A 26,601-nucleotide genomic window follows, 5' to 3' on the forward strand; every position below is an offset into this window, starting at 1 on the left:
CCTTAGTGTCTTCATCCGTAAATGGAAACAATAACAATACTACTAATAATAACACTTCTCACAGGGCTTCTTTAAGGGTCAATGGAGATAATATAATAAGATCATTTCTAAATAAGTGTTAGCTGTTATTATAATAATATAAAACAGTTGCCCCGATTTTACCCTTTGCTGTCTTATCTTGTCTCTGCCCTCTGCTGTCACTGATTCCTTTATTTTTCCTGATGCTTAGTGTCCACAACAAAATAATTTAGCAGAGTGAAACCAAAGGATGAGGCCCCATTCTCCTCTTCCTCTCTTGTGGGAATTGTCCACATCCGGATTTACCCAAACCCCACCCAGGTACATGTGTGTAGCAATGAAAAACCAGTATTCTCTATCCATGAATCACACCCCAAATTCGACTCCCCAGCTAGCGAAGGGTTTCGTCATGTGCTGGCTTCTCTCGCTGGCTTCCTTCTGAGCGGTACACAGGTGGAGGGGGTGGGGGAAGGAGGTCACAGCATGTGTGGACCTGGTCAGGTCAACTGCTTGTCTGGTGAGAGATAAGAATCCCCCTGACATCAGTGGATTTTGACATGGGGCTCCCTATCGAGTCTCCTGTCGAAGAACCAAAGAGAGGAAGTGGTTTCATGTCCTTCTGCTGTACAAACCTTTGTGCTGCTGTTCCAGATAAGAGCCAGGTACAGAAATCATCCCATAGTGGTGGGGGGTGGGGAGAGGTTTGGTGGTGGACTTTCTTTCCTCTCATGTGTTTCTGTTTCAATCTTGACTCTACACCTGGGAGAGAACTGTTCCAGTCACTCGTATGGTATTGCCGAGTAAGAGCCTAAGGTGGGACTTTGGGCCAACGTCATTTCTTACCTGAGAGCAGCCTGTTAAGGGACACACTAGTTATCATCAGCGGAGGATTTTTGCTCAACCTTCCTTAGCAATAATTGCATTTCATTCCTTTACTCTGGGGAAAAAAATCATGTCATTTTTCTCGACACAAACACTGAAGCATTTTTCTTTGCTCATAAATTTTTTTTTCTGAAAGGTGTAATCCTAGGAAGTCTTCTGAAGCTCTGAAATAATTAATAGTGTGTAGGCTTTCAGTGATTTGAAAGTGCTATTTGAAGGGTTAAAAAAAAGCCAACTGAATATTTATAGCCCTCAGGATCCTGAGATCACAGTCTACTTCATACTTCTTCTTTTCTCTTAGCTGCTATGACATTTTAGTTAGCAGGGATTTCTTTAAAAAGAAAATGAAGAAAAAAAATGTAAACCTCACGCAGGCAAAAACCTTCTGAGCTAACGTGTAGTCTTTTTTTTTATAAAGAACTGAGTGCTGACATGTTCTATCTTGTTGCCTCATGAAATCATTGGTTTGTTAGAAATAGCTGTAGATCTGGTGCTTCTGGCAGCTTGGACAGCAAGAGAACTGAATTATAAAGGTACTGGAAAAATTAAGTAACCAGTCTTTCCTTAAGAAATTATAGATCATGAAGGCAAGAAAGAAATGTTGGTGGAAATATGTCAAAAATTGTATGAAAATATGTATGTATATATGTATGTACACACACATATACAAGTTATCCTAAAAGTCTTAGTGTACTTTGCACTGACTTTTGCCACACTCTATAAATTTCTTCCTTCCTTTCTTTTTTTGCCTTTTGAAAGGGAGAAAGCAGGGCAATTGGGGTTCAGTGACTTGCCCAAGATCATAGGGCTAGTAAGTATTAAGTGTCTGAGGCTGGATTTGAACTCAAGTCCTCCTGACTCCAGGACCGGTGCTCTATTCAGTGCGCCATCTAGCTGCCCCTAAATTTCTTAAAAACATGTAAAAGACAAAAAGTTCTAAAACAGATCTTGAGGTATTGACCCTTCAGATTTTTCCCATCCTTTAATGTTCCTGGTTCCTGCTAAAGTCAGAGCTAAGAAGTGTCTGAAAAGAAATCTTAGGAATTGCAAGGACCAACTTTGAGAATGCAAGTGAGATGAGGCTGGAAAGGAGTAGAAGTTCCAAAAGCTTGAGTTCCAAAGCTTGAGATTAAAAAAAATTTATTAGCAACCACAGTGCAGATTGGGAGGCTGTGGGGGGCTTTCGACTTTCCTTTGGAAATTGACCGAGGATGTTCCAAAGAGGACCCTGAGAATCTTTTTGGGTTCAGTCATGGGTGACTGACTAGAGGTCCTCATGACTAGGAAGGTGTCCGAAGGTGGGAAGGGCTCTTGCAGACCTAGACAGTAATAAACACCTTTGGGACTTTTCCATATTGGTGTTTGTATACCTAGGCCACGTTTTTATCACTAGTACAATGCACGGCATATAGAAGGTGCTTAATAATTGCCTGTTTAAATGAATGGATAGGTGAATAGGCAGGAGAATGGCTATGTTTTGTATTGTAATAAGTACAGAGATTGGGGGAAGAGGAAGGTCTGGCAATTATTTAGGCCAAGAAAGGGATTAAAAAGACCTAAGAATCTGGAAGTACTCTGAAGATAAGAATTTGACTTTGAACTATTGAGGAGAAAGGAAATTTGGGTGAAAGATGAAACAGTCTTTAGCAGACATTTCTTCTTAAGCTTCTCCTTCACCCCCAAGGGGGGGAGGGGAGGAGAGGAGACGCAAGGTCTGGAAACAAGGGGAAAGTGAAAAATATTCTTCTTTTTCAGCTTCTTTGAGCCATTCCCCAGTAGCTTGGCTGGTGCTACCATAAACAAAAGGGGCTTTTTGTCTCTCACCGAAACCTCCTAACTCCCTGCCCCCAGTGCCACGGAGGAATCCCGTTTACGTTTGAAGTTTTAGCTGCTGCCTGTTTGTTCTTCCATCAAATAGTCCCCCAAATGTCTTTGAAAACTTTGGTGGGAAAAGTGAGAGGGCAGCAAGTCACAGAAAAAGTGACCATTAAAAAGAAACATCAATCCTTTACAAAGTTAAGGAAGATCCTTTGTTCCAGGGCCTCCTAACCTGGGGTCCAGGGACACCCTTAGACTTCAAGGGTTCCATGAAATTTGTTTTTATAATATTTGGATAACTATTTTAATTTTATAAGTTGTTTCCTCTGTAATCCTATGTACTTGATTTTATGCATTTAAAAACCTTGCTGTGATAAGGGGCTCATGGGCTTCATTAGATTGGAAAAGATGTTCATGATCCCCCAAAAAGGTTATGAACCCCTGTTTTAGGTTCTTGGGGTGGAGGTGGAAGAGGCAGTTTTTTGTTCAATACCAAGAAATTGAAACAGTGATTTTTTTTTTCTTTTTGGAGGGCAATTGGGGTTAAGTGACTTGCCCAAGGTCACATGGCTAGTTTTTGTGTTAAGTGTTTGAGGCTGGATTTGAACTCAGGTTCTCCTGACTCCAAGGTGGGTGCTCTATTCACTGCACCACCTAGCCGCCTTGATATTTCATTTTTTTTAATGGATTCATGAGAAAAGGAAAGTAGCCTGCCTGAGTGAAGAGCATATGTATGCCTGCACATAGTATAGGTGCTTAAGTGTTTATTCACTAGCAATAGTCAATATTATAATATTATATAGTCAGTCAACAAACATTTATTAAGTACTGACAACATACCAGGTACTGAGCTAAGCACCGAAGATATAAAGAAAGGCCCAAAACACCAAACAACAAAACCCAGTTCCTGTTCTCCAGGAGCTCACTCTCTAACAACATGCAAAAAAAGGATAAGTTGGGGCTAGTCTTAGAAGGAAGGCATTGAGATGAAGAATGAGAAAGACCTTGCAGAAAGTGGGATTTTAGCTGATGCTAGTAAGCCTAGAGGTACAGAGAAGGGAAGATAATTCCTGGAATGGGGGGAGGAGGAGAAAAAAACCCGGGAAAATGGGTGGAGTTGGGAGGCTGAGTAAGGAGGCCTTGTCACTTGGTCACAGGGTACTTGGAGGACTGCAAGGTGTAAGAAAATTGGAAAGGGAGGAAGAGGTCAGGTTTTGAAGTGCTTCAAAGTCAAACAGAATTTCTTATTTGATACTGGTGGAAATATCAGGGGGAATAGGGCAGAGATAATAATATAGACTGACCTTTTTAAAAAATGCTTTCAATTTTATTGATACATTTTGTTTTGATACTATAGACATTTCTAGAATGCCCTTAATGAAAAATCTCTTGTGATAAAGTAAAATTAATAATACAGTAGCTTCATGCAACATTTTACATCTCTAGCACACGCATCTCCTAATGTTACTATTTTAAAAAATTAACAGAAATCAATTTATTCTCCCACCCTACTGAAAAACAAGAAAAATAAAACCAAATATCTCATAACAAATATACATAGTCTGGCTGTATACAAAAATATATGTCTTATCCTGTACCCTCAATCCATCATATTTTCCTTTCTGTTATCCCTGCCACCCTGAGGAGACCTGCTCTTAGGAAAATCACTTTTCTAGGTGATTGGAGGATGGACTGGATCAGGGAGAGACCTGAGGCAGGCAGACCCAGCAGTAGTCCAGACCTGAGGGGACGAAGGTCTACACCAGGTTGATGACAGTGGCCAAGGACTGAAGGGATCCTGTACGAGAGGGGTTAAGAAGATGAAAATCAATAGGATGTGACCCCTGATTGGATATGGGGGTCAAGAAAGAGAGTTCAGGGTGATACCTAGAGCTTATTGCCTGAATGACTGGCAGGGTGGTGGTTCTCCTGACAGTAATGGGGAAGCTAGTTGGGGAGGGGGGTGGTAGTTTGGGGAGAAGGATAATAATGAGCTCAGATTTTGGACACTTCCTATTTGCGGGATATCCAGTGGTAGAAGTCCAATAGATAGTTGGAGATGGCGAGACTAGAGGTCAGCAGAGAGGATAGGGCTAGAGAGATAGATCTGGGAACCATCAGCACAGAAAGAATAATGGAATCTATGGGATCACTAAAGGAAAAAGCATAGACTAGAGAGAAAAGGAAAGGGCCCAGGACAGAGATTTTCAGGATGTCCAGAGTTAATGGACATGGTTGGAAGAATGCTAGATTTGGAAATCAGAGGACTGGATTCAGAATCCCCACTCCTCTACTTAATGAGTGGCCAAATTGCTTAGCTTTTTTGCATTCCATTGCCTTTGTTTGTAAGGGAAAATTGAACCAAATAACCTCGAAGGTTCCTTCATTCTAACTCAAAATTTATGATCTAATTCCCTGGTACGTTTTCATGGCCTCAGAATTAAGCAACTATTACATCTTTCAGCTCACTGTCCACCTCAGCATCTCTCCCAAACCCCAAGTCTCAGGATGGCTCTGGAATCTATCTCCAAGACTCCTTTGGCTCAACCCTGGGAGGGTTCAGCTCAAGACAGCCGAGAGATAGATCTTGAGACCACCCAGTAATTCTAAGGGCAGGGAAAAAGACTGAGGGAATTACAGCACTGTTATTTAGTGTCCCTGAGCTTATTGTCACATCTCCTATACCTAAGAATTCTCCAGATGTCTTGTACCAACTCAGGATGGATACATACTTTCTCTCCTTCTTAGGGGCTGTAGATTAGAGGGAGCCTCCTGGGGCTACTCATTTCTGTCAACACCTTTGTCTCAGGGATGCATCCCTGGGGTCCCTCTTCCTCTGTAGAGTGCATGTATTGTTGCTAAAGTCTCTAGATAAAGTTTCTTGACTAGTTTTATCTATATAGTTTTAGAGTGCCTGCTTGCAGGCCATGAACATTATCCAGTGATCAAAGGACCTTAGGATTTTAAAGGGTTTTTATGTTCTAAGTAAATATGTGAAATCCACAATGATTCTATTTCAAGAAAAGTTCCAGTGCCTCTTGAGGTAGGGGAGGTGGGGGCAGAGTGTCAAACATGATCAATGAATGAAGAAATAATGCATTAAGCGTTTACTATATATCAGGAAAGGTTTTAAGATACTAGTTGAGGGAAAGCTAAGATGAGCTATATTTTGAAAAAGATATTCATTTGATTCATCTGAATTAGAAATGTATTTCTTTATGCTAAGTCTTAAATCAATATTTTCAGATTTCCACTCATAAAAAAAATAAAGATCCCTACCCTGGGGGTAGAGGGAGGTGGGAAGAGTCACATTTAAAGTGGCAAAGAAAGCAGATACCTGTCATTGCTGTGTGTTCACAGAGGTGATTACTTTGTCCAGTGAAGTCATTTTTCCCTCAAAGCTCGGGGCTCAAGGGGGCAGCTGCTCAGGGATGAAGCCCTGTCTAATCCATGTAGTTCCTCTCTTCCACCCCCCAGCAGAAACACGTGTTGGAAACATCATCTGATGCCTCTCACTCTGCCATTGAGAAATGAGCTGGAGGTATGACTATGGCCATGGAATTCTGGGTGGTTGTTCTCTTGTCTTTGGTTTTTTAAAAATATATAATTAGGGTCCTCTGGTGGACGTGCATGCATGCATGTGCACATCTTAAAGTGAGAATTCGTGATTGGCGTTGATTTCTGCACCTTGAAATTGGGCAGGTTCTGACAATGAAACTTTCGCAATTGTTTCAGTAAATGCCAAATGCATTTGAGATTTCCCCCTACCATCACCCCCCATAACATTCTAATGCGAACCTTGTCAAAATGTTTAACTTCAAGAAGTGGGCCATAGAAACTGTAACCCAGGGATGTGTTTCCTATCTATAAAGGCTGTGAGGCTAACCCAACAAGGGGATGATTGACTCTCAAGATGACACCATAAAACTCTCTCCTGTGCCCCTTCCCACCCCGGCAGACAGACAGAAGAGTGAACATGCCTTGGTTTGTCCATTACTTGCCTGATAGAATATGATCTGTTCAGGGGCTTTTAAGTCCTATTTTTTTTCTCATTTATATAACCTATTAGGTGGGGAAAAGACCCCAGAGAACATTTGAAGACTATTTCTCTACTGTGGAAATCAATCCCTCTTGCATTCTGAAAGATCAGATTGTGCTTTGGCTCAGCTGTTGTGTAGAGGTCAAAGTTCAACATTTTGGATTCTCTCTGTGCTGAGGATTTGACTGTGCACATCTACCCCCAGTAGGAAACCATGAGGTGCTTGCTTTCTCTTTGTTTTTCTCATTTGGGAAAGAAAACACACAGTCCATTTTTTTTTCTGAGTTGTAAAGACATAGAGGAGAAGGAAAAAAGAAGTGAGAGTTTGAAACCAAACTTTTTCCATTGTACAGTCAGAATTGTGCATTGGTTTGCTATTTGGTTGGGGTATGAATGGAGGGATTAGTTTGAAAAGAAGCTGGTAATCAAAATGTTTTTGAGGGATTGGAAAGTGGGTACTAAAATTATTTGTTAGGCACCAGGCAGTGGGTCTTGTTGAAGCATTTTTACAATGCCTGACCAAAGGCATTCTAAAGATGTGATTCTTGTCATCCATGCTACATGATATGAGAATAGGTCATACACTTAGAGTTGAAAGAGACCAAAGAGGTCTTTAAGCCCTCCAGTATATCTACCCCATTTTTTACAGATGAGGAAATTGGAGCCCAAGCAAATCAGATGACTTACTAAGGGTTACTACATGTAATAATGAGAAATAAGATTTGAACCCAGGTCCTTTGGATCCAAAGTAAGTCCCCCATAGAAGGTATCTCATTTTCATACACTGACAATAACAAAAACAACTATTTGTCTAGATTTCACTAATCATACACTCTTAAAAAAATCATTGTAATTATCTGAAAATTCCTTGCTTCATTTACCGAGAAATTATATCTCTAAAATGACAAATACTTGGATATTTGATATTTGGATAACTCTAAAAAAAAGTGATATAAAAGAAATTTTACCAAATCATTGTATGTTTAAAAAGATGGGCCAGTCATCTAGCAAGAGAAATGGGTATTACACAGACTCATGTGTTCCATTGGTATCCTCATGTGGTCAAACTTTCCTAGGTTGGTCCTCCGACAGAAAGTGGTCTTTTGCTTAATATTGGACTTAAAGCTTTTCTTATTTAGAAAACTGCCAGCATTTTGCCTTTTGGGGCCAAGCCTTGGAGAATCCAGGGTTACTTCCACATGAGTAGACATCAAAATAAAACTTGGACAGAAGTTATTTTGGCAGATAAAGTAATTCATCCCCTGAAACAGAGTTGGATTACAAATTTTGACCCTGGTCCTGACCCCACCAGTGTTTACCATTGACAGAATTAGTTTAGGTATATATGGTAGTTTTCCTGTTTCTGAAATGAAGTTATTATCTTTTATGTTCACTTAGCATAGAAGGTTGTGATGAGAAAAGTGATATCATCATAGCTTGACAGATAATTAGAATTGGAAATTACCTTACAGGTCAGCTGGTCTAGCTCCCCCATTTTTCAGATGAGGTTCAGACTATACTTAAGACTGAAGCACAGAGATGTGTACTATATGCTCATTGTAAATTCAAGATGGTAGTTAGCTCAGATATGAATTAGATGTGGTTAGCTTCAATGTGATGACCCTGGGAACAAAGGCATGATCCTGGTATGTAATAAAAAGAACTTGACATGCAGGGCCAAAAAGTAATCCTTCTGGGGACCCATGGAGCACTGACCCATGCCATTTTGGGTCACTCCATTGTAAAGAGAAGGCAAGAGATACCGGGGGAAGTTCAAGAAAAAAAGAGACAAAAATATTTTTTTTAAAGGGTGAAAAATTATTCGCTTGAGTAAAGATTAAAGGACTGAGGTTGTTTCTGAAGTGCTGGCCAAGGGGTAACATATTTATTACCTAGAAGCTAAGGAAAAATTCTTATGGAGAAGGTGCTAAACATTTATCTTCCATATCCATAGAGGACAAAAAGTGATGAAAAGCTCTTAAATTAAAGCAGGAGAAATTTATTTGGACAAAATAATAGACAGCTTGACCACCAGGATGACAAAATGCTGGAATCTATCACCAAAAATAGTGCTCTGAAATTGAGATTTTTTTTAAAGAAGAAATTACTTGAATTTGGGAAGGATCTGTGATTTTATCAGTGTGGAGAACTCTTTGTCTTAGGCACTTTCCCCCCCCCCATCCCCCCCCCCCCAAGGCAGAAGCAATCAGTCTGTAACTTTAGAGAAGTTTGAATGAGTTACCTGAATAAATGAGAAGTCTTGCTTCAGATTACATACATAGTAAGCAGAAGATTCAGGATTTGAACCCAGGTCTTCTAAATCTAAATACAGTGTTTTCTACTTTACTATGACTTGAACCCAGATATTCCTAATGCCAAATCCAGCAGTCTTTCCAGTGTATATTACTGCCACTTCACAAAGAAATAAAACAATCACTTATCCTAGGTGGTGGGCACTCAAGTGAAGCAAAACAGTGGCCTTCCAGTTCTCTGGTCCACATTAGATGATCTAAAATTTGGTCCAGTTTCAATGTAATTGTTTAGTCAGAGAGCATGTGGTGACAAAAAATAAATAAATCTTTTGCTTGCTCTCTCACTCACACACACACACTCATTCTCTCTCTCTCTCTCTCTCTCTCTCTCTCTCTCTCTCTCTCTCTGTCTCCTTCATTTCCCTAAGAAAATCCAAAACTTCCTGGGCAAATCTCTGTAGATAACAAAATGTTCCTCCCTTCAACTGGCAAGAAGTTTTCACAATTGATCAATAATTTTGAACTCTTTAGCAACAAAAAGAAAGTCATCCTGAATCTCCTTATATTTCTTGACATTCACATCCCTATTCACATCCCTATTTTTATTTTATTATTTTAAAATAATTGTATTAATATCTATTATATTTATATTACCTCATTTCCCAATATTCCTCCTTTTCCATTTCTATCCAAGGAGCTATCCCTTGAAATAAAGAGTAAAAAAGAGCGTGAGGGGGTGGAATATAGTTCCACAAAACCAACTTACATATCGGTGAAGCCTAATGATATATGTAACGTTCAGCATCAATATCCCAACTGTGCAAAAAAGGGAAGGAGATATATTTTCTCATCCTTTCTTCTAGGCCAACTTGGGTTATTAGAATTACATAGCACTAGGGATTGTTAAAACAGTCATGAGTTCAAATCTGGCCTGAGACACTTAATAGCTATGTGACCCTGGGCATGTCACATAGCCTTGTTTGCCTCAATTTCTTCATCTCTAAAATGATCTGGAGAAGGAAATGGCAAACCACTTCATTATCTTTGCCAACAGAACTCCAAATGGGGTCATTAAGATTAAGACATGACTAAACATTTATGTCTTTTCTTCATACTGGATTGATTGTAAGTTTCTTTAGGCAAAGGCCTTTTTTCATTATTGTCTCTCCAAAGCCTTGAATATCATAAATAATTAATAAATGTGAATGAGTAGAATGGTCCAAGATCAGCTATAGAATATGGACAAAAAAAATCTGATCAAGGAAAAATATTTGAAAATTTCCTTTTTCTAATGAGCAAAATTAGGATAATTTGTTGTTGTTTTGAATTCTACTACTAGAGGTGCTGCTTGTTGATACTTACAGCACTTTAACTTCATAAGTGTGTGTGAATTTCAAACAACTTGAATTAGGCTTCACCAACTTAGGCTGCTGTCAGAAGGTAAGATCCCATTTATTGTAGATATTAAAAACTGATTGGTGATTTATTCATGTAATTGTTAGCATTGTTATAAGCATCCATTTTTTTTATTTTAATTTTTTTTTTACTGTGAAACATGTCAATTCAGTCAATAACTATTTTAAAGTGCCTATTAGGGGATCACATGCTGTCCTATGGGTGGAATACAAAGAAAGGCAACAAATGGGCCCTGCTCTAAAGGAACTCAAAGTATCTATATTATAGGACTGAAAATACCCAGAATGTTGGGCCGCCCTGAGAAGGATCTGAATTCTCTTGGGCCTTTTTTAGTACTTTCAACATTTATGCTAAAGCTTTGTTTCACATACTAATGTTAGACAAGAGGATATATGGTGGCATGTGCATGAAGTAAAGAACACTGAGTCCTATGGTGCTTTTTGACACCAGGCACCAGGTAATAGAAGATACCATGGTAGACTGAAAAGAGTAGCAGGAATGGAGACAGAGCAGCTGGGCTGGAATTTGTAGTCAGCCACCTCGGTGACCATTGGCAAGTCATAACCTCCTGGTGCCTCAGTTTCTTCATCTGAAAAATGAGAGGATCGGGCTACATGATTTCTTAGTTCTCTTCTGACTTTAATGATCAATAACTGGGTTAAATCCATACCACCTATTTCCTTTCCCATTGGGATATTGTAAAAAAAATTAAGGTAAAACTTTTTTCAGGTGAAAAACATTGATTTACTCCAGTGCTTTATTCTCGTCTCTTGGTCATGTCAGAATGAAGGTAAGGTTGAGTCTAGATTTTGTTGTTCCAGACAGAACCTTAATGTCAATAAGAAGTGTTTGGTCTCATAGGGGCTGTTGAGAAGTCACTTTATGTGTATGGGGAGAGCGTTTACACTTTGGTGTAATTTTAGATTTGTGTGAAAGATGTCCCCTATCCGTCACATACCAGAAATTCAGATGACAACCATGGTGTCATCTATCTTTGCTCCCCTCTGGTGAGCTGGCTGGCTGGAATGTTTAATATCTATCCTAATGATATTTGGGGAGCTTGATGCCCTGCTTTGCCCATGTTGTCATATCAATAAACCATGCAGAAGGACAGAAGAAGAGAGGCTTTTAGGAAGGTCTGCTACTGAGCTGATATTAAAATGGTAATGTCATGGGGGGAGAAGGAGAGGCAGAATTGGAAATGAAAATGGACAAGTAGGAAGTTTGTCAGAATGACAGAGCTGTGCATAGGGATGATGAAAGTTGAAGCCTTTGCTATTATGTGTCAAATGAGTATAACCAGGTTTGAAGAGGGAGAGGGGGCACAAAACAAGGCAACCTTATAAGGCATTCCAGGAAGTCACTGTAGCAGAGCTGATAATAGGTTTTTTACTTTTCCTTCAGAGGGTTTTCACAGTGTAGATACTGAAGTATCTCATAATATATATTTTTAAAAGGTATAGTATGTAAAGAACAGAGAAAGGTTGATAACAGCCCTCATATTTGCTAATGTTGTTACACATTTAAAAAAATTTTGCTACTTAATCTAGTGTGTTCATCTTTTTTTTTCTTTTTTGCCTTTTGGAGGGCAATTGGAGTTAAGTAACTTGCCCAAGGTTACACGGCTAGTTTTTTTGTGTGGGTATTAAGTGTCTGAGGCCGGAACTGAACTCAGGTCCTCCTGACTCTGGGGCTTAGCACTTTACTCACTGCACCCCCTAGCCACCCCAAACACTTTGGTTTTAAAGAAGAGGACATTAAGGCCCAGAGAGTTAAATGAAGGGCCTTGCAGTCTGCAAAATAGCCAAGGCTGGATTTGAACATAAATCCTTTGATTCTCCATCTGCTGACTTTTCTACTATACCACTCATTTCTTCTTTTGAGAGTCAGGAATACTTGTGTCAGTCTTGAAAAGAGTTTGGGGCCTGCCAACATTTCCTTTCCTCTCTAACGTAAGCCATACTGTTCCCTGAATCCCTACACAAACACATGATACATTGTTTGGAGGATGGGTGTAGAGAGATGATTGCATCCAGACTCACTTTTGCCCTTGCCCCCCGTCTCTCAGATGTCTTTATTGCTCAGATTTTTCCCTCCTGTTTGTCGTTGTCTTTCTCAGATCTCTATGTTTTCCCCACTGCCTTCTCACTAGACTTTTACCAGCCTAGCTTCTACTCATCCTGCATTCCACCCAGTGCAACCTAAAGGAAGCAGCCTCTTTTAGGCATGTCTCCATCCATAACTGGCCCTAAGTACAACTGTGAAGCAAATAACCCTTGTTCTCATTCTCCTTTCATTTACCCTTATTCATTCTCTTTCCTTGTGACCCCATTTCCCCCCAACAAGAGACATAGATGCCTTGTGTTTCCCAATCTCACCATTATGGCACCTTATGCTTTGAAATTATTCACATAGCCATCTTCCCTTTCCCCTAAAAAATATTAAAACTTTTATGCTTTTGGTGTTTTCTTTTTTATTTTTACCAGGTGCTGTTCAGTTTTCTCTCCCCCTTTTCCTTATCATTTTAATATCTTCTACTACAGGGGTGTCCAGGCAGCTCAGCAAGTAAGAGCACTGGCTCCAGTGTTGGGATGACCTGGAGATCGAATTCCCAGGCTCAGACACTTAGCACCCACCCAGAAACACCTGGCCGTGTAAACTTGAGCAAATTACTTAACCCCAATTGCTTTAAAAAAAATCGACTACTACCCCAGCTCCACACTAGATGATCTGGGCAGCTAGGTGGCACAGAGTATAGGGTTTCAGGCCTAGAGTCAAGAAGACTTGAGTTCAAATTCAACCTCAAGATACTTACTAAGCTGTGTGACCCTGGTCAAGTCACTTCACTCTGCCTTAGTTCTCTCATCTTTAAAATGACCTGGAAAAGGAAATGGCAAACTATTCCAGTATCTTTGCCAAGAAAATCCCAAATGGGGCAGCTAGGTGGCAAATTGGACAGAGCACCTGCTTTGGAGTCAAGAGGACCTGAGTTCAAATCTGACCATGGACACTTACTAGCTGTGTGACGCTGGGCAAGTCACTTAAGCCTGATTGCCTCCCCCCCACCCCCCCCCCCCCAAAAAAGGAGAAAACCCCAAATGGGGTCAGGAAGAGTCAGACATGACTTAAACAACAAAAGATAACTGAACCAAAATAGAACTGACAATCAAAAAATAAGAGGAGTTAGGAGGAAGAGTTGGTTTTGTAGGGAGAGGGGAGAATGATTTCTGTTTTGGACATGTTGAATTTAGCTTCCCTCCTTCTGGTCTCTGCTTGCCAGTTCAAGCCAGTTGACTGACTGCTCCTAAAACACTCCTTTGTTCATGTCACTGCCCTACTGAGAAATACTCAACTCTTGTTACCTGCAGAAAAAAAGTTGAAACTCCTTACCAGACATTCAAGATTCTCTTTAATTAGGTCCCTGTTCGTCTTTCCAAGCTTTCCTTCTCTTCTTGGTGTCCCCAGATGTCCTGCTCCTCTGCCCCAAGAGCCCTCGCTCACACTGTGCACATAGCGCTCTCCTCTGCCATCATCACCACATTCCCCCATCTGATTGCTATTTGGAACCCTACTAACTTTTGAGGCCCAATGCAAGTCCCACCTCCTCCCTGGAGCTTTCCCTCAATGGTGGAAGCCATAATCTTTCCCCCTACCCCCTTTGCATTCTTATAACTCTTACTATCTATACCATTTAATCATGGGTGGTCAACTGGGATCTTGTACCATTGCCTTGTATTCCTATTTCATTGCCCTGTTGTTTTGCTTTCCATTTGTTTCTGTCTTGTACTCTTTCCTGAAGGCTAAGCTTGAGGGCAGACCCATTCTGGAGGATGGGTCCCTCTACAACAGCTAGCACAGTATATATATGGTCAACAAATGAGATCATTTGGGTTGGACTAATGGCCACCATTGACCACCATTATTTCTGCTACATCTTCTTGATTCTGTATAAAACTCTACTTCCCTCTCTAGGTCTGGGCAAAGAGGAAAGTTCCCCTTATAATAGCTGGAAGCCTAGAAGAAGCGTTCCCTGATTCTCATTTCACCCATGGGAAATTTATTCCTTTGCTTCAGACCTAGGAATGAGCAGTTAGGTCTTTAAAAAGTGGTTTACGTAAATACTGACTAGCTGTGTGACTTTGAATGAGTTGCTTTACGTCTCTGGGCCTCTGTAAATGAGGGGCTGGACTAAAGGACCTCTGACATCCATTAGAGCTCTAAGTCAATAGTGCGCTCATCCCCACTTCCAACCCAGAGCACTCTGCCCTAGACAGCAGTGGTCATGAACCAGGAAATCTTGAAAGCACAAAAACAGTGAATGTTTTGCTTAGAAAGAAGGAGATCCCCCTCTAAACAGGTAGGGTCGATATAGGTGTGTTGGCCAGGATGAACAAGAAATAATAGGAGTCTGGTAGTTAAATAAATAACTTAAGATGTTCCTTCAATGATTAAGAGTGTGAGTGAAAATACAGTTAAACACCAAGAAGGAGACAATACTTCACTGACCTTTGACCAAGGGAAAGGGAAGATTCCAGTCCTTGATTAGGTAATGGTGCAAGAGTCTACTCTTAATTATGGCCAGTGGGCTTATAGTGGGGTCAGAAGGTTAAAGCAAGAGAGGGTCCAGAGTCCCTTGTGGTTGAGAATCTGTAATTCCTTTTCAGAGAGGAAGAAGTTTCATAGAAACGTATACCCTTCCTAAGGGAGAAAAGAAGCAAGTTATTTCCAGGTTTGTGGAGCATGCTGAATACCCATACAAGCATTGATTGGGCTGGATGTTCAGTTTGGGGATCACCCTTGGTCTTCATTTCCCCTGCCCTTCATCTCCCTTCCTCCCTCCCTGCCTTCTTTCTCCATTTCATTACTCAGCAGCAGCTCAATCTGAGGGGCAATGAGAAGAGGTGAAAGCCAGAGCTGTCATTTTGGTAATTGGTAACATCTGGGGGAAAGATTAGACAATAAGAGGCTGGGAGGCTTCTGATGATCTGGCTTTTTCATATACTCAGACTTTCTCTGTCTTCTATTGGCATACCTTCAGTTACCCACAACTTAAAGATTCGTAAATTATTATTGTAAGTAATGCTTCCTATAAGCCTGGGTGAATTTTAAAAGTGGAAAAGAGCTAGTGTTGACTCCTAAGTTTTCCTTCCATCAGAGATTTGAGAAAACCCCATTAGGTTTGGAATCCAATAGGCCAGAAGCAACTCTCTTGATATCAAAGCATTGCTAATCTGTTTTATAGAAAATTTGCAAGTATTTTGATTTTTTTTTGAAATCTGATTTCTCCCATTATATTACATTTAAGAGTAGAGTGGTTGTATTGTCAGTTTCTGATTAATCTTCAATTGGTAGTAGTTCCTAATACTTCAGCTTTAAGCTTGTCTACCCTGAAGCTTCCCTGTCAAATAGCTAATGGTCTGTAAATGAACAGTTAAATGTACCAGGAGAGCTCTCTATTAAAAGAAACTCTTCAGCAAAGACTTTATGAAGAGAACATTCTAATTTGCATAATCTCTGCCTAATTTATTTGTTCAGAAAGTTTAGATGTTCCTATATTTGATTTTATGCAAACTGTACAACTCAAGTTGGTATCAGGTAAACCAGGATTGGAATTTTGCCTCACACACCCTGGGTAAGTCACTTAGCTTCTCTGTTCCTCAGTCTCCTTATCTATAAAACAGGAGTGAGAGGATGTGTGTCCATCTTCCCATTAGATGGAAAGCTAGTCTTGAAACCAGGAAAGCATGAATTTGAATCCTCCCCTGACACATGCTGGCTATTTGCCCCTTGGTGGCTTATGCTCTCAGTGCTTTGAGCAAATCTGTAAGACTCTAAGTGTTGGGAAAGTTGCTAGCCTGCATTGGTGGAGGGAGTTTCCTCACTTGGGAGTTCCACATGTCAATGAAATCACTGGTCCAGTTCCCATCCCCATAAAAGGGATAAGAGCAGAGTGGTAAGAATGAAAAGAAATAATGTATGTAAAAACTATTTTACAAATTTCAAAGTGCCATATGTGAATTTGAACTGTTGTCATTACTATAATTTCAATGACCTGTTATATTTGAAACTATTTTTTTAAATCACATATAAGGTTATGTTTGGGACTTTTCTGCATATTTGCAAAATTACGAACTTGTTGCCGAGATGCTTCCATGTTCAAATGTGTTTCTGGCATGTTATTTAAAAGACACATGTTACACTTGGACAGAGATTGGAGAGTGAATATTTAGACATCATGTATGATTTGGATAACTACTGAGGCCTTGTCAAACTGACAGAGATATTTGCTGTCCAGTGAGGAATGTTACTCCAGGATGGTGATTTTCCCACCTTAGTTTTTTTTTTAACATGTCATAGTATGTTTGAATTTATCAAGCTGGTTATAAAGTTTTTATGCTAATTTGAATTCACTTTAACTTAATAAATAAATGCCTCATCCTTTTTTCTTTATTTTTTTTTGCTGTCTTGAAATCAGTATCAGAAACTCAAAAAAGTTGGAAAGTTCTGTTTTGTAAAATAGAAGGGAATTATAGTGTCTGTGAATTGGTTAATTGAAAAGACCCTCAAGAGGATCGCTAATCTAACCTTCCCCAATAATCCTGTAAGTAGGATTTCTTGTTATTTTGTCAATTAGTTGTGTCTGATTATTTGTAACCCCATTTGGAGTCTTCTTAGCAGAGATACTGGAGCGGTTTGCCATTTCCTTCTCCAATTCACTTTACAGATGAGGAAACTGAGGCAAACAGGATTTAATGACTTGCCATGGGTCAGATAGGTAGGAAGTGTCTGAGGCTGAATTTGAACTCAGATCCTTCCTACTCCAGGCCCAGTGAATGCTCTATTCATTTCACCACCTAGCTGTCTATATTAGAACTAGTGTTATACAATTACTGGGCTACTTTCTTGGGTAAGAATTGAGGTGAACAGGCTGTCTCAACTCCAAGCTTTAAAAATGCTATCTTTTGGTCCAAGCTGCTGAGAAATTCAGCAAAATGAGATTTAGAATAAGAAAGGAAAACCCAATTAGAATCTGAGATGAACTCCCTGGCAACTTCTAGGAAATCTTATCCGAAGATAAGGAGTTGGAAGGGGATATTTCAAGTCTTCTAGTTTTCTTTTGTGATTAGTGAGTTATATTGATGCCTTCTGTTTGTACAGTTTGGGAAGTATTCTTCCTGCCCCAATCCACATAGTTTTAGCACAGTGCCTGGCACACTGTAATACCGTAATCTGAAATCTTATTTTACATGGTGCTGATGAGTCTGGGGCAGCTCTCATAGATCAGATTATATGGAGAGGTTTTTCTAGCAGTGGTGAATTTTGTGAGTAGAGAAATGTCAGTTTCATAAGAGTAAGATGATGCTACTTAATTGCTACTAGTGGTTGGAGATAAAATCTTTACAAAGTAACCCTTAGTAGGAAAGAAACTCAATTATAGTAGAACATTGCTAATTTGAACTAACAACAGGAAGATGTCCTATAGGTTATCTTTTATTTCATCTTATTTTGCCAATTAGCAAATAAGGAAAAGAGCACAGACAATTAAGGTGAGCTTGTCTATACTTGTGAACTGGCATGTATAGTTTAACCTGTGTGTGAGACCCTGACCAAGCTCAATCTCAGGGGCCTCTTACCTCAAACCAGAGATTCCCATAAGAACATCAGAATTTGGCTTCTCTTGCTTTCCAATCAAAAGCCTTCACTGAGTGAATCAACAAGCATTTACTGAGGGCTTACAGAATATCAGGATCTCTGCTTCCTTTCTGCTCCCCTGCAAGCACTCAGTCTAACAAAACATTAAATAGTAAGGAGCAAATACAAAAATCCTCTGTGTGCCCTTAACAAAACAATTTCTGGTGAGTCCCAGTATTGGCCACAGCCCCCAGGAACTCCAATAATTCTCTGCCATATGAGGAGGGGAATTTTGTGGCCATATTAGAAGTACAGGTTCAGTACCTCCAGTTCCTTTCAGCAGATCATGGTGAGTCTATCACATTACCAGTCTTGTTTCCCTCACTGCAGTCAGAGCATAGCACTGCTTTCATTTTCCCTTAGCATAGATCTCCCATCTGCTACATGAGCACCCCATCTCTCACAAAGCATCTCAAACTGCTCCAATCTATGCCTGGCCACACTCTCATGCAGTCATCATCCTTCATACTCTTGTTCATTGGTCTTTGCTTTCTGTACCTTCTTCCTCTGACATCCACTATATATGTACCCACGAGTAGCCCAAACATCTCATCAAGTGTGTGAAGGGCTGTCTTCACTCCTGTCAGAGAATCCCTGCTATATTTAGCCCCACTTCTGATGATACTTAATAAATAAGTAAATATTATAGAACATTTTAAAAGCCATCTTTATTTGAAATGTGAGCCCTACCTATAATTCTCCATTTGGGCTGTTGGGAAAATGGAGTGAGTCTGCCAAATTTATATAAGAATTGAACAAAATATTTTTTAAATTTCCCCCTTAAGTTTTGCTGTAATTAACTTTGGCTATACTTGCAAAGCCTTCCCAAATATGTGCCTCCTTCCCCCCCAAATTGGCATCAAATTGCAAAAACAATACATGTGTCATGTTATTTCAGGAACATTCTAATTTCTTTCCAGATAGGAAATGTCACTCCAAAGAAAAACAATCTTTTTCTTTTCATTCTGTAAAAAGCTAACTAAGCTTTAAGCAGTATAATTAATACTTCATTGGCAACAGGTTGGCTAGCTGATTGAGGATGACTTTCAGTGGTTCTGAATTATGAAAGTGACCTTAAATGGCTTATGATTGATGGATGGTGAGGATTATAAATTCCATAGGCACTAGTTACAGACCTCAACACCCCCATTTTGCAGAGGGGATTTCATTCATTCAACAGCCATTTACTAACTATATAATATAACCAAAATATCAAGGGGCTGAAAATGGGAGTAATGAGCGACCTAAATGCACACATTTTCTTGTTTTTGTTACTGCCCTTCCTCCTCATTCATGGATTATTTCAACTAACTCCATGGACATCTTGGACCTCAACCTCTCTAATTGTAAAATTATGACTTAATTGATTGCTTTGTCCTTTATGCTATGTCTCAGGTATTATTTTGAAGATAAAATTAAAAAAAATTCTCTGCAAGAGGCAACACAACTGAGTAGCTAGAGGACTAGTTTTGAAGGGAGGAAGACGTGCTAGGTAAATGACAGTGGTGTTAGAACATCATGAAGGAACTCTTCTGCCATGTCTCATTAGCACAAGGGTAAAGGAGGAAGTGAAGGAAACATCAGTCATCTGCATTATGTCAGAATCTGTGGGAAAGGAAATCAGGAGCCTTTTCCCATAGGAAGAAGAGAGTTTTATCCCTAAGAGCAGATCAAGGGAGCTACCACGAAGCCAATTTGCTAATTAAGGCCACTTTGTTCCAGTATAGTAAAGAATACTGATCTGGGGACCATGGGATCTGGATTCCAAACCCAGATCAACCACTTTTCTGGTTGAGTCACCTGCAACAGTTCAACAGATATCTGTGCCTGCTAGTCCAGCCACTAGACTCTGTGCTGGACAGTTAAGTAAATCCCCACTTTCTTCAGTCTTGTTTTCTTTATCAGAGCCACAAAAGGGTCAGATTCAATGAATTTGGGGCTTCTTCAATTCCAATATTAAACAGTTCTCTGTGTACATGCACATACACACACACACTCTCTCTCTCTCTCTCTCTCTCCATATTCAAAGCATATTTTAAAGTTTAGAAAGTATTTTCCCCCTAACCTTCTGATTTAGGTAGGATGTGTGTTGCTTCCATTTTACTGATAAAGAAATTGGAGTTTAGGAAGCATGAGTGATTTACCTATGGCCACATAGCTGGTGAGTGGAAAAGCCAGGAGTTGAAACTAGGTCATTTGATACTCACCACCACTACCACCACCCCAGTCCAGTGCCCTTTTTGTTACATTGCACTTCCTGGTAGACATCAGATACTTCTCACCCATTGGTTTGCCTCTTAGTGGTCCTTTGAGTCTTGATCAGAAATATTCTTAATTTAGGATTCACTTGAGAAAGTGTATTATTTTTGACTACACTCTAGGGAAACCCCACCCTTCAGTAAGGAACTCACCTGTCATGGAGCAAGAGATGATGCTTACTAGTTTCCAAACAAACCAGAGGTTTAGTATTAGGGGTGTCTCCAGGGGTCTCTGGTTTAATCCTCTGCCTGTTGTATTCACCTCCTCTACTTAAGTCCCTTCGGTGACAAAATATTCACCACCTCCAGAGGTAACTCATTATTATTATTTTTTTAAAGCAATCGGGGTTAAGGAACTTGCTCAAGGTTACAAGGCCAGTTATTTCTGGGTGTGGTGCTAAGTATCTGAGCTCACACTTGATCCCCAGGTCATCCCGACACTGGAGCCGGTGCTCTTACTTGCTGTACTACCTGGCTGCCCCCTCATTATATTTTTTAGGATAGATTTTATAATTTTTCAGGATTCTGAAATTCTACCCATTATGACTTTATTTATAAATATCCTTGAAATAATTCCTGATGCAAAAAAAAAATCCATCCAGATGAATCTAACCAGCTAGCCTGGAGGTTCAGCATAGATCTTTATTCATACCCTCTTCAGGGATCCCATTGAAATAAATCATATTGAAAGTTATCTCCCAATATGAGTTATTTGCCTAGAAGGAAGATTCTTTACTTTTTTTTTCTCTAAGTGCATGTTAGAAAAGCAATCTCCTTTAAAAAGGCTTTACCAGAAAGAGTAAACACAGGAACAGGAACTTATTGTATAGAATGGTTTACTCTAGTCTTGACTCTGAATGAACTTGAAATACCTAGAGAGGAATGAGAAAAACAGCACCTAGCAAGAAGGGTTATGTGAATGCTCTCATTCTTCCCATATGTCTGTAAGAAAAGACACTTATGGATATCAACATGGAAGGAAGGCATTTAGGGAAAAGCCCAATGAGCTTTTAAAACAAGAGACTTTCATAGCTTTTTAACTTTGTTGCTTCATCTGCATATGTACAGAGAATAAGGACTAGGCCAGGACCAAAAAAGAGCTAAGATTCTGATAAAAGTCGTCTTCCTAATGGATAAGCAAGGGTGGCACAGGCATCTGTTAATTTTGCAAAGCATAAACCAAGATGAAGTTAAAAAACAAACACCAAATCATATAGCCTTGGCTCCTTTCCCTCCCTTTGTTAGACCTTTCAAGAAGAAAGCACATCCTAATTTTCCTTTAAGCAAAATCTTCATTGTCCTATCAAGGGAAAAAAAATCTCTTCCTTTCTGAGCACAGCAGGCTGTCCTCAGACCTAAAGGTCTTGTCTCTCTCCTCTGGTCTGTCCCGATCCTACCCACCCACCCAAGATCCCCTGTGGTATCCTTCACTCTTCTCTCTCTCTTTGGTGCCTCGCCAAAGCACATCATTAATTAGAGGACCAGGGAGCAGTAGAAGAAAGTTCAGTGCATTCCATCACTTGCACTCTGAGCATACTGTTGACCTCCAGTTCTCCACTCCCACCAGAGCTCTAAATCGGGGACTTGGAAGCCAACCAAAGCTGATACATTCTGCACACTGAATTTCCCAATGTAACACAGTGCTGAATTTGAAAGACATTACCTTCAACCAAACAACCACCCAAAACCCCAGCGTTTTTGTAAAGCTAATGATTTCACACTCCACACACATCAGGAGAATTCCTACTTAGCAGCACATTCTGCCCGCCATTTGTGGTATTATGATAATACATGTTAAATTTAAAGGGAGAAGTGCTGAGGTGATGCATATTTTAGAGTTGGCACAGCACTTTTGAAACATTTTGCATTGCACCATGAAGATGATTATTGGGAGAAAATACTTCCCAAGGTGTTATTGTAAGAAAGAAGAACTAAGGCTTATTTTTAACTGTGGCTAACTCTTTTATACTTTTAAGACTGATGTAATTAAATAGTACATTCACATGCCCACCCCCACCCCACCCCCAGCTCAAAACAGGTCAAATCCAAGAGAATTAATGAATTGTACTATAAGAGGTAAAGATTACAGAGTTTACTTTATGAGCTTATGTTCATCTGTTTATAGCAAGGTAATAGTAGAAAGTTAGCAAAGTTAGCTTTCTATTTAGTTTAATTTATTTTAATTAGCTTTCTATTTAAAATTAATTTTAAATTTAATTAATTTAAAGTTTAATTTAAATTAATTCAATTTAAAATTTTTTTGAAAAGCTTTCCTAGGACATTGTTTGCTTCCTAATCCTCCTGCCCTAGAGACTGTTAAGTAGCTTTTCTATCTCATTTTGTCTTAGATGAAGATCAGGTTTGTCCTCTGAAGAAATAGATAAACTTTCCTATGGGGGGGGGGCGGCTAGGTGGTGCAGTGAGTAAAGTGCCAGCCCCGGCCCCAAAGTCAGGAGGACCTGAGTTCGGTTCTGGCCTCAGACACTTAACCCCCACACAAAAAGACTAGCTGTGTAACCTTGGGCAAGTTACTTAACCCCAATTGCCCTCCAAAAGTAAAAAAAAACAAAAACAAATTTTCTTATGCTCCAAGATGTTTCAAATTATTCAGAGTGGTTGTAGAGTATGTAAACTTTGCTTTTATCATATGACTATAGAATAAACAGTAGATGGATGCTGGACTTTGAGTCAGGAAGACCTGAGTTCAAATCCCGCCCCAGATATTTACTAGCTGTGTGACCCTGGACAAGTGATTTAATCCCTGCCTCAGTTTCCTCAACTGTAAAGCTGGGAATAAGAGTAATAGCACTTATGTAAGATACTAACTCAGGGTAGGAAAACAATCTCTGTTTTGTAACAAAGATCTAGAAAGTCAGTTTCCTAGAATGTGGTCATTCTGGCATTAGGGTCCTAGCCACCAGTAATCTGGATCTTTATCTGTTCTCTTTCATACTTGCTCTCATCACCAGTCTTGCATGGTGACTGGAGAAATACAAATGTTACAAATGTTATTAGGTGTTCTCAGTACTATACTGCTGCTAACCAGCCCAGCTTCATCCTTTCCTCTCTCTCTTCCACTTCACTCCAGTCCTCTTGGGAAAGTGGTGAGAACATCAATGACATTAGCTAGATCTTAGATTAGTAAAGAGAATAAACAAAGTTCCTCTCAACATAAAATTAGCATCTTAGGTATTGTTGATTCTGTATCATTTCCTGAGATACAGTTAGTACATTTGGCTACAAGGTCAATGAAATTAGTTCTCTCTCATCCATGATCATACTGACTGCATATAATTATTCTGTCTAATAATAGCACAAAAGGAACTTGATGTTTGGAAATGGCGTTGTTTGCTTATCTGTCAAGTCAAACAAAAGTTGATAGCCCTTAGCTGTCATTGTACAGAGCTCCCTCTTGGTTTTTTGTTTTGTTTTTTCAGAATATGAGCATCTGATTGATTTCTCACTTGAGGTCATTTGTAACAAGGATCTTCCAAACATATATTGGAGGGCTTAGACCTGGAAAAGGTCTTGGAGATCAAGTCCATCCCCCTCTCATTGTACAGATGTGGAGACTAAAACCAAGACAGCCTGTTAGACTGTAGATTTGGACTGGATGGGAACTTAGTGGTCATTAAATGTAGCTCTCTCATTTTAGAGATGAAGAAACGGGGGCTTAGCTTACATGATTTGGATAAGGTTACACATAATACAGAAATGGCATAGTTGGGATTAATATTTAGGTCCTCTGGTTTCCAAGATTTCACGACTGGTAAGCAGTAGAGATGAGACTTGAACCCACAAACTCTGATTTCATAGTCAATGAGTATTTATTCTACTCTACCATGCTGCTTATTAATGTGAATCAGAGTAAAATAATAACAATAAGCATTTACAGAGTGCTTAAAGGTTTGCCAAGTGCCATAATATGTTATCTCATTTGCCCCTTTGAGGTAAGTGCTGTTATTATTACCCTCATCCTTATTTTACAGATGAGGAAACTGAGGCTGACAGAAGTCAAGCAACATGTGTAGGTTCACATATCTAGTAAGTTTCTGAAGCAGAATTTGAACCAGGTCTTTCTTACTTGAGTGTCCCACTCTCTGTGCCCCGTTTATCCACTGTACCACTTAACTGCTTTAATAAATAATAAATAAATGAAAAATAATGAAAAATAAATAAAATAATATAAAATAGTATAAATAAATTTAATAAAATAATAAATAAAAGCAAAACAAACCGTAGTGAAAGTCTTATCATCTGGGAATAATACATCCTTACTCTTATAGGTATCTAAACCAAATCTCAATCCAAACCAGACCTGTTCCTCCTAGTTTACTGATATTTCTCAGCTGCCTTCTAATGGGCCCAGAAAGTAGATCAAGATTTTTTTTTTTTTGGTTGTAGAGAAAATACTCCATATAGGGGTAGACCTGTCAGCCTTGCTCACCTGAAGCGGGTTGGGGGTAGTAGGTGGGATCAGGAAGAGGCAGTCCCAGGTGGCCAATGAATGGACAGTCAGCCCAGCAGCTACATCCTCATCTCCCTGCCGTTCTTCACCGTTCCCCCCCCACCCCATTCCCATCCTTCATAGCTGTCCCAAATAAATATTAAAGGACAGTGGCCCAGATACTTAGTCCTCCTCTGTTTTGGAAACATTTTCTCTTTTTTTCTGAACATAAAACAATACTTTCAGGCTCCTAGCTGGGCTGTCTGTTTGATGCTTCTCGAAGGCAGCCCTATAAGTTTGTGACTCTGTTCATGTGACCGGCACTGTGTATATTAGCTGCAGCTTGAGGAAGCTGTCACAGTTGAGACAGCTTAAGGAGATGTAATTCAATCCCTTTGGACAACTGTGTGAAAATTGCAAAATGAAACATGGTCTGGAATTAATGGGAAGATGAGCAGCTTTGGTCGCAGAGGGGGCAGGATTGCTCAAGATCATGAGGTGAGCCTTTCAAGCGAGTCTTTAGCATGACGAAAGTCACCCTGCCTTCCACGATTAAGCTGTAATGCCAGAGGATTGCTCTTTCTTTAAAAAAAAATAGCTTTTTCATTGTGAGGAAATGGCATGACCCCCAATCTTCCTTTCAGTCTTCATGAAGTTCCCATCCAATCACTTCAGCATAGGAGAGGATTGACATCGGTTCTGAGTTTTCTGGAAAGTGATCCTTTCCAGCATTACTTTGGATGTATAGTCACTGTGATGATTTCATCTGTTGTCATTTGGAATAGTTTCTTAATTAGTGTGAGCTCACCTCCTAGTTAGCAACAAAAATACCATAGACACAGAATTTATAAGCCTGGTGGGAATTGTTGAGATTGGTGAGGCCAACACCTTCACTTTACAGATGAGGAAACTGAGGCAAGGAAAGGGACCAGCCCGAGTGCACCTAGTTAATGGCAGACCTGAAACAGATATGGGAGGCAGCTTGGTAGAAAGTATGTGGGAGTTAGTATCGGACTCTGACCTTATTAAGGAGTTGAAATAAATGTTCCCAGTGCCCTTTTGGGCTCTAAATCTATGTTTTTGTAATTTAGGTAGATTCCCTTACTTGTAGACCAGTGTACTTTCTATACATAATACTCTTACTCACATATGCATAAAGCTACCAAGTATGCCTCTGTTGGTATTTACCAATGACCTTGCCCAGGTGTTTAGATTTCTCAGGCCCTCAGAGCCCTCTATCCCCTGCTAGGCAAATTCCCCTTATATTCAGGGATTGGAGGAAAATGAGAAAAATCCTTATTGGTTTTAATTGCACATCTAGCTCCAATCTAAATTAGCTTTACTTTCCAGTGTTCTGTACTCTAACTGAACTGCACTTCTTCCCATTCCCTGGGGGAAAACAAACAGAAAAACCCTTGTCCATAGTTCACAACAGTGCTTACATCAAGAAGGCTGTCACCCATTAGGTCCTTTTTTGAGAAATTCTAGCAACCCCAACTCAAAATTGCCACCTCTTCCATGAAACTTTTCCCAATTTCCAATCCCTGCCAAAAATTGTAATCCCTTCTTTGAACTGTTCTAATGCTGGTACCAGTCTTCATATACTTAGCACACATTACCTTGTATGTCTTTCTCCTACTAAATTATGAACTCCATGATGACAGGGACTGTATGTCCTTTGATCGGTTCCTTTTATTTTTGGCTTACACATCTTTGTACTTTCCTTGGTGTCCAGCATAGTGTTTGATGCATAGCAAAGACTCATTATTTGTTGGCTGT

The 26,601-nt window shown here is 39.8% G+C and overlaps 1 protein-coding gene and 1 long non-coding RNA gene across 17 annotated transcripts in view; both read left to right on the forward strand.

Annotated features, from left to right (window-relative positions):
• KIAA1217 (KIAA1217 ortholog) overlaps nucleotides 1–26,601 on the forward strand; it is a 586,069-nt gene that overhangs the window by 239,213 nt on the left and 320,255 nt on the right. The window contains exon 1 of one of the 16 annotated variants that reach the window (XM_069086310.1): nucleotides 264–680. The exons of 14 other annotated variants lie outside the window; for them this stretch is intronic. Coding sequence is in view for 1 of the 2 variants with exons in the window: in XM_069086308.1 (XP_068942409.1) it covers nucleotides 576–680 (105 nt within the window). In the remaining variant the exon portion in view is untranslated. Of the gene's footprint in view, nucleotides 1–263; nucleotides 681–26,601 lie in introns of those variants that run through there. One more of the 16 variants, XM_069086308.1, reaches the window with a different exon arrangement.
• Nucleotides 13,541–26,601, forward strand: part of LOC138159945 (uncharacterized) — a 40,906-nt gene continuing 27,845 nt past the window's right edge. The window contains exon 1 of the long non-coding RNA XR_011168021.1: nucleotides 13,541–25,320. This is a non-coding gene — a long non-coding RNA (uncharacterized lncRNA). The remainder of the gene's footprint in view (nucleotides 25,321–26,601) is intronic.

The sequence above is a fragment of the Petaurus breviceps genome, unplaced genomic scaffold (assembly GCF_028583685.1).
Source record: "Petaurus breviceps papuanus isolate PSGF00001 unplaced genomic scaffold, PetGlider_PUasm1.0 178, whole genome shotgun sequence".
NCBI classification, from domain to species: Eukaryota; Metazoa; Chordata; class Mammalia; order Diprotodontia; family Petauridae; genus Petaurus; species Petaurus breviceps.